The sequence below is a fragment of the Amblyomma maculatum genome, chromosome 3 (genome assembly GCF_055883805.1).
Source record: "Amblyomma maculatum isolate TAMU_Amacu chromosome 3, ASM5588380v1, whole genome shotgun sequence".
Taxonomy (NCBI): Eukaryota; Metazoa; Arthropoda; class Arachnida; order Ixodida; family Ixodidae; genus Amblyomma; species Amblyomma maculatum.
This window is the reverse complement of record NC_139346.1, coordinates 103,052,783-103,066,008: the sequence shown is the minus strand read 5'-3', so window position 1 is coordinate 103,066,008 and position 13,226 is coordinate 103,052,783. Positions and strand designations below refer to the sequence as shown.

Genomic DNA, 13,226 nt, shown 5'->3' with positions numbered 1-13,226 from the left:
CTTCAACCGCGATTGAGAAATTAACTGTAAGGTAATTTACGGTATTTCTATAATAAAACCCTACTCAAAATCATGACACACAACGACCACGTACCATACAAAGACAAAACTAATTATTCGCCTGGTTTTTGGTGAACAAAAAAAGAGAAATATAACAGCAGAAGGCAACGACGAAGCAAGCCATCAGAATCGAAACTGACGCGCTCACTAGCGAGCGCAGCGCTACAGACGCTTGCGGTGAAAACCCGAAGTACGAGTACGCTTGTGAAAGGGGGAACCACTCTCGTAGCTGTCAAACTTGCTTCCCCGGGCTTTGGAACGGCGTGTTGTGTCGCATAGCTGGGAAGTTAGTGCGCTCGCGTTGCGCAAGCATGCGCGAACGCGCGCCTGTTTGTCACCTGTATCTGACAACGGCAAGTGCTAGCAGGTGCAGTTAGCAATGTAGCGCGCTTACGCTTCACCTGCGGGCTCGGCGCAGATGGAGCTCGCCACTCCGCGCCGACATTGGAAGCGAGAGTTGCTGGTTGCCTTCGCCGTGATAACGGTTCTGATCGTCCTGTACGCCAACCCACGCGAGCTGCGCAAAGCGATTGGAAGTGCTGTGCAAGATCCGGACCGCCGAGCATCCTCTGCATCGCATGACAAGGCTACTGGCGGCAGCAACAGCAGTGCGTTTGCGGTTCCCATTCGTGTGCTTGGACGCTTCCGACACGAATCGCAAGACAGCGGCACTGCAACCGAGTGGGACTCCGACGATGTGGTGCGCGTGTTGCTCATCTTCACGCAAGCTCACAAGGTGGGATACCTTCGCGAGAGGCTGTCAATTAGCCTTGGCTCACTGATCGAGCTCAGCAGCGCTCCACTTCGGATCTACATCGTCACGGACCATCCGAGCGCCAACGTGGCGCGGCAAGTTCTCGCGGATGCCTCAGCCAAGGCCTCCTGTGACGTGCTGGTGAGTACATTTGCATGCAGAGCAAAGGTCGAGCAACTCGGTCGTCGTCTCCGCTTCGGCTGTGCGCATCCCGTTCACCCGCTTAGCAAATAGGCCGTCGCCTGTGCGGCGGCCCTAGCGATCGCGGTACGCTGTAATCGTGCTGAAGCGCCTAGCTCCCAGCACGCGCGCGCTGTACGACTGATTCCGCACGCCCGCCTGGCTGATCCCTGGGGAGGGGGGTGCACCGGGAAAACGGCAACAACAAAGTGCGGGGGACCGCCCTCACAATGTTTGGCTGCCCGCGCTGCGGTTCGCCTGTGGCGGTGTGGGGCGCTCGCTTTGCGTTGGGCGTTAGTCATATTTCCAGTTTTGTCCAGGCGCGTCATATTCCATTGGGAATCGCGCTTTCTGGCGTCTTTTGTGCGCGCGTCTGCCGACTAGGCTGAGCGCGGACGAACTGAAGCTGAAGCTTTCGAGCGTGCTGTTGGCTTTACTTTAGGTAGAATCGCAGATAGAATCCCCCAGAAAAAAGCAACTGGTTATAGAAAACGGAAAACATGATGCTTAGCTCGTTGCGGACACCTAAGGCACCCAGAATTAGCTACTTTCGCCGAGCCTGATAGTCTGCTAGGTGTCACACAGTATGACAAAAGCATTAGGCAAACTGGTAAAGTGCTGTGTGTGTAATGTTTGAAAAGCAAGTTGCCTCGGGATGTCTTTAACTGCAGGGATGTACTAATATTTGAAAATTTGAGTAGGGAATCAAATATCCGCCTGGTTGGTTACTCATTGAATCAAATTGTGCATGCTCAAAATTATTTATTTTTAGACTTCTCATCCTGAACCTCATGCCCTGTGTCGAAGGCCCACGTTCAAAACTCTTATGCCTCACCAACTAAGGTTTGGAACTAGTTTGTTTGTAGTTCTTATCAGTAGCAAAACATCAGTTTTGTATGTACGCAACATGATAATTTAATTACTACACTGACTTCGTGTTGCGTGCTCCCCCCCCCCCCCCCCCCCCCCTCCGGTTGAGTCTTCTGAGAGCGCCAGGGCTAATGCGTGAAATATTGCTTTAAGAGGCTTAAGTAGTGCTACACGTCCTGCTCTACATTTATCAAGGTTTCACGGAGCACCATTATGTGTGCCATAACTTGAATACAAGACCGTGAGAAAGGTTTCGTTCGTGCTCCATGCTGATAGCTTGACTGCAGGAACCTTAATCACAGGCAATGTAACACCTTCCCGTCAGCATCTGAGACTTTGGTTTGTTTGTACTCCCATCCCATGCATGCGGGTCTTGAACTTGTGCCATTCCAGCATGAGCTTCAATTATTATAAGGGGCTAGGTATTCCGAACAGAGTCTGTGTCGCAAATGTTTTGGGAGCAAACTTCCACGTGCAATGGAAAGACATGCCCTTGGGAGCAAACTTCCACGTGCAATGGAAAGACATGCCCGAGAGACATGAAATTGTGTCGCTCTGCTGACAAGTTGAACCAGTTCCCGAACGATGCTTTGACTAGCTGCCTGCTTCTTCAGCCTGGTTTTCCCTAAATGAGTTCCTTCAATCGAAGCACATTTGACAGCGCCAACATCACAGCGCAGCTTACAAATGTAGAGGTGCAGACTAATTTGTTATTCATGCTTCCCTAAAGGTGCCAGAATGCAGGAGCGAAATACTGAACCCTTTTTTAAAATCAATTGCAAGTTGATACCCCCCAAAAATAACTGAAATGTGGGTCCTCTACACTGTCCACAACTTTCACACGTAAAAAGTTGTGCTAATGCTCATATTGCAAAATATCACCCATTTTTGTTTTGAAACCAGTAAATAAATTTGTGTGCATTTGGATTGAAAATATGCAGGCATGACTTACACAACTGCGTAGAATGTGGAGCATTCATATCTTCTTGCAGTGTGTCATGTGTTATTTAAAAATCTCTGTATTCACATCTTTATATTGTTTCTCATTATTGGGCTCCTGCTACGAAAGACGAGGTAACTGCTCCAACTCAAATTTTATCCTTCTACAAAGCCTACTTCAAAATGCCCTTGTCCATCCCAAGCAGTGCCATAAAATTTGCAGCGACCTGAAAAGGCTTTTTGATTATACATGGAAGACAGATGTTCGAAAATAATGAAAAAAAAAAAACGTTTTTTAAATGGACGCCTTCATGTTCCACGATAGCTCTGGTGTAGCTCTCAGCGAGTATGCGTTTTTGTTTCCTTGTTTCGCAGACATAACTATCTTAACTGGCCTGACTTGTTTACATAATCACCTCATATGACAGGAATGCGTAAATACATCTACTATAATAGTAGCCTTAGAAACAGTTTGGTTTGGAATTTTGTTTCAAGGGAACCTAGTCGAAACTTTATTAATAATCATAACAGAAGGTGAGAATTTTCAATTTGATTTCTTATGTTCCTTACAATAATATGAAAAATATTCCCTCCCATCCCTTCAGAAATGATTTGTGCCTGAGAGGGATAAGCTGGATGGGCACATTATGCTGTAATGTACCAAGGTAAAGATGGATCATCTGCATCGTGTTTTTTTCATGGCAGCGACAAAGGATAGAAGAGCAGGAAAAGAGAAAATTAATGAGCCCCGTAAGGGTCATCTGTTAAAGCAGATGTTAGTGTGTACTGTGTGACACCAGGGACCCCAAGCACTCATGCTTATCTGTGCGCGGCATCCCCGTGTCTGGGGAAAATGGGATCCTTGTGGTTTAGCCAATGGTGAGTGATTGGACCTTCAAGGCCCCTTGGCGGAGGCAACACACCGCTTTGGTCCACGCTTCCCATAGACGGCACTCCAGGCTGACCCACCCGGTGTACATTGGCAGTCACCTTTTCCTGTATGCTCCCCTCCATCTTTCACTTTCCAATCTTCTGTCTTACAACTGACCTGTCTCTTCTTCTTTTCTTAGTTTTTGCTTTTGCCAGGCTGTGAGGGTTAACCTTGTGTAGTGAACCACCCTTAGTTCTACCTCATTTGGTTACAATCGTGGCGTACAGCTGGCATGGGCAGGACTGACATAAGTTCCTGTCCTGTCCTCTCGTTTGGTACCTGGTGGGTGGCTTGCCACAATGGCCGAACAACAAACTTATTTTACATCATCCTTTTCCGAAAATTGAAGAAAATAATTGAGATAAATGCAAATAAAGATAATAAGAACATTACACAGAAAACAAAAACCTGGCATATACGCTGCAAACTAGCATCCACATGTCCAATGCAATAACACTCGCGTGTCCACAAAAAGACACTACACAATGGACATGCATTGAGTCCACATCTTCATTCTATTGGCAAACATAAGCAGTCATTCAAAAATACATGCAACACCACCACAGACGGACGACTGATGCAGGCATTTCCATGATCCTCTATGAAAAAAGCTTTCGTGATTTTTCCTGCTTGTGTATCTTTATGACAAAAGAGACATCACTGTCCTCTCAAAAGCAGGGTTGCATCCACATGACCAGCGATGCTTTGCAAGATCGATCAATGAAGCAGAAGAGTCATGGACATAAGAATATGAATCTTCTTGAAGTCTTTTGTTTATGCATGTATCTCATGAGCTAATCTGAGATCTCTGCTGCTGCGCACAAATACTACTCAGTTTTGTAGGTGCAGAGAAAGCAACCTTCACACCATAACTGCTCCCTATCTTCCTTAAACCTTGTGGCAATTTGTGAACATATGGCGCAGCTGCTACCTTCTTGTAATCATAGGGATTAATTCGATTCCTTGTCTTTTTTTTTTTTTCCCTGCTCTTTTATCTTTGGCGGTTAGGGTAACCGCTCTTTCTCATTCGTCCTTTGCTCTGTCAAACAAACGGTAAGTTTGTGGGCATACGGTTTATACACCACAAACTAGCTTTGAGCAACCAGACCTTTAGGCTAGTGAAGCTCGCACAGTTCTCGGTTTATACTGTCAGCGCGAATGATCTGTGAGAGCATATGAACATAGCTCCAAGAACCTCAAAAATTACCAGGTAATCATCTACATAGCAATAAGTTTTTTGAAACAGGCCAAAGGAATTCTCATCAATAACTCTATCTACATAACTCAAAAACGTATTACTCAGCTTAAAATCCACCCGTTACCCTATGCAAGCACACCATATTTTTTAATGTATTGTTCATCGTTTTGCTCTATAACAGTAGATGTCAAATAGAACCACAGGATTTCCAAAAGTGTACCAACTGACACAGGACATCCTGGAAATTTCTCTCATCCTTATCCTGTGTGATGCATTCTTTGACACGCTTCGTTAAATCATTATCAGGTGGGGAATAGTATAAATCATCAACAGCTACACCGAAGATATGACAACCCCCCAAATTATGCTCACTAAGCAAGTCTACCATCGAGTCAGATTTAAAAATGAGGTGAAGGTCTTTCACAAGAAGCAAATTTAAAGGTTTTCGTAAATAAGAGGTCACGACATATTGTCACATATTGGCCTCTGACAATATAGAGCAAAGCGAAAGTTCTGGCTTGTGTGTCTTGGCAGACAAAAATTTGCTTGGAATTCCGCACTGCAGATGCAACGTGCTCCAGGTTGTGCTTAATTCGAAGCTTCTTCCTTCACCTTGCTTGCCTTGAAAGCCAACTGCTTGAAATTCTTGAATTCTTGTGCACAGCTTAAATTCGTTTTAAATAAGTTCGGCTAAAACTGCTTTCTTCTTATAATCACTGGAATTAATCCGATTCCTTACACCTTTTTTGCCGTCCTATTTACCTTTTCACATGCTCTGGTAATAAGGTGGTCAGGGTAGCCACACTCATTCTAGTCACTTGCCCCATCAAGCTAACTGTAAGCTTGTAAGCAACTAAACAGCCCTCTTTGTCCGATACCAGCATTTTTAAGCCACTGGAGAACCAAGCCTGTGTCAAGAAAGACTATGGACGACTTCCATACTAGGTGTGAAGCTGAGTGTTTCGAGCTCATTTTGAAAACCGAAGGTAGGGAGGTAAATGTTGGCAGCAAAAAGCACGTAGTGGATTACTTGCTCTCCAGTGGTTTAAAGGTGATGGGGCAAAGAAGGCTATTTGTTTTATTTAATTAATAACCAATTTCAGTTGTGAATAAGAATTTTAAGCAGGTGGCTTTCAAAGCAAGCAAGGTAAAGGAAGAAGCTGTGTCGCTCCTAATTAAGCACAACCTGGAGCAGATTGCATTTGCAGTTCGGAATTCATTGCAAGGTGTTCCCGAACTGTTTTTTTTTTTTTTTGGCCAAGGCACACAAACAAGAAGCTCTCTTTTGCTCTACTGTGTCAGAGGCCAAGTAGTGGCAAGCAATATGCGGCGGCCTCTTTTTTGCAAAAACATTTGAATTTGCTGCTGGTGAAGGACCCTTTTCTCACTTCTAAATCTGTCTCTGTGATAGAATTACCGGCTAGTTGTCATATCTTCAGTTTAGCTGTCAATGACTTATAATATTCTCTACCTCATAAGGATTCCACAAGTGTGTCAAAGAATGCATCACACAGCATAATGATGAGGTTAATTTCATACCATGATGTCCTGTGTCAGTTTGTACGTTTTTGGAAATCCTCTGGTTCTATTTGAAGTGTACTGTTGCAGGGTGGAATGATCACCATTACATTCAAAAGTCCGGTGAGTTTGCATAGGGTCACGGGAGGCACCTGTGTTGAGTAATAAATTTTTAAGCTATGTAGATAGAGCGGTTAATGAGAATTCCCTCGCCTATTTTAGAAAATTTAATTTTTCAGGTACTTGGACCTCTGTTTGCATGTCCTTACAGATAATTTGTGCTGGCAGTATAAACAGGGAACTGTGAAAGTTTTACTAGCCCACAGGTCTGGTTAAGGATGGCATACTAGTGCCATGCATTAGGTCAGCGGTGCATAAATTGGGCACACACAAGCTTACTGTTAGTTTGACGGAGCAACTCACTAGAATGAGGAAAAGAGCGGTTACCACCTTATTACCGGAGTGTGCGAAAAGGCAAAGGATAGTAAAAAAAAAAAAAGAAAAGCAAAAGGTATCGGATCAATGCCAATCGTTATAGAAGGTAGCCGTTGTGTGATACGTTGTCAAATTGGCACATGGTTTAAGGAAGACAGGGAGCAGTTATGGTGTGAAGGTTGTTTTCTCTGCACCTACAAAACTGAGTAGACTTGTGCGCAGCAGCAGAGTGATCTCAGATTAGTCCATGAGGTCAATATGGTGGGTGTCATGTTAAACATCGTCCGAAGTCCTGATAGAATGGAAGTCGACTCAATGTGTGTTCATTGTGCAGAGTGTTGGGATTGTGGACATTTGAATGCTAGTTTGCAGCGTGTAAGCTAGGCTTTTGTTTTTGCTCCTATGTTGTTTTTATTACGTTTATTTGCACTTCCCTTTCAATTTTTTTTTCAATGATTTTCCTCAACTTTTTGTTTCATTTTTTATAATCTCTTGTGGCATTAGCTTTTTTTCTTGTTTCCTACACATTTTGTCTTGTTCTGTGTATTTGCTTCCTGGACTTAAGAAGAAGTTGAAGTGAGTGCTTATTGTATCTCTATATTCTCTCTATGTCCGTGCTTATGCGCTCATGTCGGCCATGTATTCCGACCAACTCGCCCAGATGTCTGCGTTGAACATCCTGAACACTGACCCCATTCCTAGCAGTATCGAAATAATCACGGACACCCTTGGTTGGAAATAGGAAACCAACAAAATAGCAGATGAATACCTACTGCCCGAATTAAACAACGAATCACGGAATGCAAAGCTTGCAAACCTCCTTTCTATTGCAGACGTAGCTGTGACCATCACCGCCCAATGATCCTTCAACACTGTCTGTGGTGTAGTATGCAACAATGACTTCGTTCGTATAACACAGAAACAAAATGTTAGAAGCCTTGCTGAGCAGAATTATAGAATTGTCCAAAGAATAACAATCCGAAAAGACAACAAGGAGATCCCTACTAAACACCTGCTACTAACATTCAACTCAAGCACACTCCCAGGAAAGATAGGCTACCAAAAGTCGAAGTCTGTGCTTATATACCGCATGCACTTTAATTGCCAGCGATATGGATCACAAAGTTTCCGTGGCCGCAAAGCATGTGCAAAATGTGCCTCCAAAGATCACCTTGCTGAGAACTGTGTGTTGGGGAACCATCGTGCCCACTGAGAGGGAGGGTGCTCCTCGTACTCTAGATCTTGTCCCTACACTACAGCAAAGACAGTCAGTACAGCAAAGACAAAGGAAATATATTGTAGCACTCTTGATGTCTCCACGCAAAAGCAATGTTACTGAGACCAAAAGAATGATGCACCCGAGCAAGCCAGCACCTCAGCTCCTGCACACTTGTCCTTCATCCTCCTACACTGTCGTCGCCCCTATACCACAGAGGCTAGCCGACTGTCGGGAGGTGTCACAGTTCTAACACAAAGCGACGTCACTGCAAGAGAAATACCATTAAAAACAAGCCTCAAGGCAGTTAGAGTTGGCATGATTAGCCGCAAAACAATAAGACAATAACAGTTTGTTCTCTACACTTAACAGCACACCTAACGTTTACAATACATGACCTAGAAGAACTTAGTCAGCAAATACCAGAGCCATAGATGGTAGTCTGGGATTTTAATGGGCACTCCTCCTTTTGGGGAAGTCAACAGGCTGGTGCAAGAGGGCAAATTATAGAAGATTTTATGTTATCAAGTAACATATGTCTGCTGGGCGCGGGAAAGCCCACATATGGCTGCCCCAGCTCAGGCAAAATGAGCTGTCTTGACCTAGCCTTTCCGTCACCATTAATTTTCAATGATGTAAGCTCATATGTTTTAGATGACCCAAGGAAGAATGGCCTTTTACCCACCATTTTAAAGTTATCATTCTCTATACCCATCACCTCAACAAGACCACGGTGTTAGAAACTTCAGCTCTCTGAAGAAAAATACAAAAATTATGGTGAGTGCAGGAATGGAAATTTATAAAACAAAGCATGGGGCATCGTTCGTAGATATCCAGCTCCAGAAAACATGACTAATTTCAAAAAGGCTAGAACCAGAGTGCGGTTCGTATGAAGAAGCACCGAGAAAACCTCATGGCAAAAATGTGTGTTCGAAAGTTCAGTGGAGATTGTACACCTTGCTGACAGCGCCTGGAACACAAACAACATTAGAAAAACAAGCCAACGTTTTTGGCAAACATTTTTTCTAAGTTTCAAGGTCGTCCAGCTGCTCACACATTTTCAAAGCACAAAAGAATAGCAGAAAAACAAAAGCTCTCCATTGGGACAGGCGTAAATGATGAGTACAATGAGCTCATAACATTATGCGAACAAAACACTCTTACCTTCTGGTAAAAAAAAGCAGCATCACTCTCTGATATTCTGCACCATACAATGCTCTCCCATCTCTCGCTGGCTGTCTTAGGGGCATTGTTGAAATTTTTAATAAAGTATAGACAACTGGGAAAATACTGGAAGCATGGAAGAAGACCATAATAGTACCCTTCTTTTGAGCTTTCGAGCTAAATGCAATCGTAGCCTTGTGGTCAGAGAAGTTGGCATTCTTATGCCACCTTCCAGAAGCATGGTCATTGTTTTTCGGCGCTGTGGGCCTTCAGACAGGGCTGCAAGGTCCCATTTGTTCAGTCTCCATCTCACCCTTTCATATGAAAGGAACTACCTGAGTTGGGTAGCTTTCTTCAATTTGACCATGCCACCTGGTCTGGTGATGTCACAGAACTCGCTGATCAATCACTCGTCCGGCGACTTTTATAGGCAAAGGAGAAATGAGTCCTAGAATGCCATTGCACCTCTGTGAGGACTTCCCCCAGAAAATTTGGAGAGGCGAACATTTGAAGAGGGGGGGTAAGGAGCAGCGACGGTGTAAACGGAATAAAGACAACGCTGCGGATGTCTTGCAAAAAAAAAAAAAAAGAGCACAGGCAGCTGCGCAGCGTTTTTCGTTTTGACTGCAGTAAAATCTCAATTTGGCACTCGGGAAAAATGTTCGATTTATGGAGTGGCCCTAAAAAACTGCCAAAAACTGTTTGCATCACAGCAATATTATTTAATGAGCAACTAGAATATGGTTGCGTGTATATTTGAGATGAAAGCTGTGAGACACCGGCGATGATTCGCGCATTTGTTAATTGCTTTGTTTTGCGTGCGCTGTCAAGGATTGGAATAATTGCTCCAAAATCAAAAGTAGCCCACCAGGCTCAGGCTTGAAGTTGTGGGCCTGGGCCGGGTATGGGCTTGAAGGTTCGGGCGTAGGCCAGGCTTTGGCTAGCTGTGTACATGCTTCTTTCGAAAATGAAGAAATCCCGGTGCTAAAATTATTGAAGTGGTTTAGGAATAAACCACTAATAGCACATTTGTTAATAAGGAATGAGAGGATGCTTACTTGTAGACCGAGTTTAATCAGCTGCACTTGGTGGGTTGTTCAAGTAACTTTGGATATGCGCGCCTCTTGGCATCCAACAACACAAGCGAAAAAGGTAAAAAGAAAATGCTCAAGACCCTGAAGTATGCTCTGCACACTTCGTTGTATCTAGCATAAAGCACGCTTGTATCATTTCATTGTCGTGTTACCACCAACGAGTGGGCATATGTAGCCTCATAAGGGCCACTTGAGAAGGACCATTAATTGACTGCTCCACAGGTAGCAGTCTTCACCTTGCCCCCCTCCCCCTGGAAAAAAAAAAATCTCTATGCTACGAGAAACTCCATTCAATAAGACCGTATTCCTTTAGGAATCTTCGGTTATTCAAATACATATTTATACAAAATAAACAGGCATTTCTGTCTCTATTAGATGCGGAGAGCGGCTATGAGTTCAATAGAATATTGTTGCATGAGAATCTGTAGATTTTTTCTTTTCCTGCCCTTGATCACACAGGTTCCTATGGAATAGTTGCCGGGGGCAGTCTCTTTGTGCTTGAATAGGCAAATCACTTGCCTCAAGAGCTAATTAAAAATAAAGAGGCATACTTAAAATCCCTCTAATCTATAGCTCTTAAACGTCCATGAGCACGACAGCTTTAACTGAACTGGCGTGACAGAAATTTCTTGACCAAGCATTTGCTTCTGCCGGTACTTTAACAGTGCCCTCCTCTGCTGAGAATATTTTGTCACATTTTTCTCCCATCTTGATTTATTGTTATGTACCATCTAAGAATTAATATGTATTTAATCTAACAGTACTATCAGATATGCAGGGCTAAGATAGAAGTGCTTTGATTAGATCTTAAGTACACTCATAGTCGCCTGCCACTGGCATGCTGGAGGTTTTTTGCTTTGTTGTTGTTTCGAACAGTACACACCGATGCCCCAGACAACCTGATTTACTTTCTTTATTATTATCATCGTGGTGTTAATGCTCTCACATTAAATATGCTTCTATTCCATTGCATCCTTGTAGCGCATTCATTGCATAAGCATGCAGAAGTGGACTTTGCAAACTGTGTCTCTGAGCTCCAGATTAGTGACAATGTTTTATTCGGACTGCGAACTCGCGAACGTAAGCGAATTCCATTCGAAATCATCATATATTCTTGCACAGTAGTGAACCCCTTCATTTCCCACAGATGACTGTGCATCATTTCTCTCTCTTGAGCAAATACATTTTTTATAAAAATCAGTTATATTAAAGTACGTCTGGCCGCGACGATGCGCTTCTTACGAAATTACGCTGTGTGCGCGCTGCTGTGGGTCGCCAGCGATTAAAAAAGAAAGAAACCCCACCGAGCTTTCTTTTTTTTTTTTTTCCAATTAGGTTTACCACCAGGCACCCCAGCTCTGAGGAGAAGCCAACAAAGCACGTGGCACATAAGAAAAAAAAAGTAAAGCTGGCTACAAAGGTGAAAGAAGGCGGCGTGGTCCGTTCTGAAATTAAAAAGATTAAAAGCCAATCAAGTAGAGAAGGGAAAAAATGGCAGAACCTTCGCAGCACTGTGCAGCATGAAGCATGAGGAAGCGGTGAAAAGAAGTGGAGGGTCAGCATGTGTAGTTTTGTCGCGCTTGACTGCTGCATGCCATTTCTCATCTGCTGACCCTTAAATGACAAATTGTGGAGGGCGACGCCGTGTTCATGCAAGGCTTTCGTTTTTACATGAAATCAAGCTTGACTGGATTCTAGCCTCGTTGCTTTCATGCTAAAGACTTACTTCCACAAGATGTAACCAAAAATAGAAAATTTATAACTGTACAAAATAAAATTGCAAAAAGGACGATAAGGGAAGTATGAAAGGTATTTTGGAGTGCTTTTTTTTTTTTTTCAATAAAGTGGGTCTGACTACGGCTATACTTGAGCAGTGGTTGCACACACTTTCGTACGGCATATTCTCTGGCCACAAGTACAGTGGGAGCTCTGCTAAGCGAGTAGCACTTACTGCTGCGATGGGTGTGACGGACATAACAGACCTACCCCTCTCTGGCCGCTCGCTTCTTTAGAGGTGGCCGGAGTGCACCTTGTTTCTTGTCTTGAAGTACTGATTTGCGAGATACAGGGAGCTGAAGCAAAGACAAAACAATGCAGTGGGTTCGCGTGCGTCATGAAGTTTGAACATCATAAAATATTTTCTTCAAAAAGCTGGCCACTAAAAAAAATCAATCTCCTGTTCTCTAAAGTTAGGCTAAGCATGTAATATATATCGAGGCCTTAAATGTTAACACTGTACATTGATTTATTTTGTATGCTGATCCATCGCAGCACGTAAATTAGATGTCAAGGCTGGCTCTGCCGGAATAAACAAGCTCTGAAACCAAGCTTAAGTGGGTGTGATCTCTGGGAATGCAAACTCAGCAGAGCAGGCTTGGGTTCCTCTGTAGCTGCAGCATATGGGCGGGCTTCCTCAAAGGGTATGCTGCTTCGAAAACCCATAATATTAATGACTAATGTCACAGTAAGTAATATATGCATGTGAATCCTTCCAGCACATAAACTCCTGAAATGGCAGGACTAACAGGAGCCTACAGTGATTTACCTAAAGACGAATTCTCTTTGCCCTGAAAATACATTCAGTTCACGGAGTCAATGACATCCCGAATTAACTGCATGTAGTTCTGATTTTATATGCTTATGCCGGAGTTTTGCAGACTATGATCAAGAAGCAATATAGGTTTTCTTTGTTTATTTTCGACTAAACATTGCCTCAAAACTTAATTCTTTGTCATATTATTGAGTCACAAACAGCCAATGAGCACTGTACTGATTGTCAGTATTAAGTATCTTTGTCATATTTTTTGAGTCACAAACAGCCAATGAGCACTGTACTGATTGTCAGTATTAAGTATTCGGCAACCTGT

The 13,226-nt window shown here is 43.5% G+C and overlaps 1 protein-coding gene across 1 annotated transcript in view; it reads left to right on the top strand.

The window, feature by feature from the left end:
• Positions 1–269: 269 nt before the first annotated feature.
• The window catches only part of LOC146195445 (xyloside xylosyltransferase 1-like), a 38,078-nt gene continuing 25,121 nt past the window's right edge, over positions 270–13,226 (top strand). The window contains exon 1 of the mRNA XM_084597827.1: positions 270–955. Coding sequence (XP_084453953.1) covers positions 479–955 — 477 coding nt within the window. The 5' untranslated portion in view covers positions 270–478. The remainder of the gene's footprint in view (positions 956–13,226) is intronic.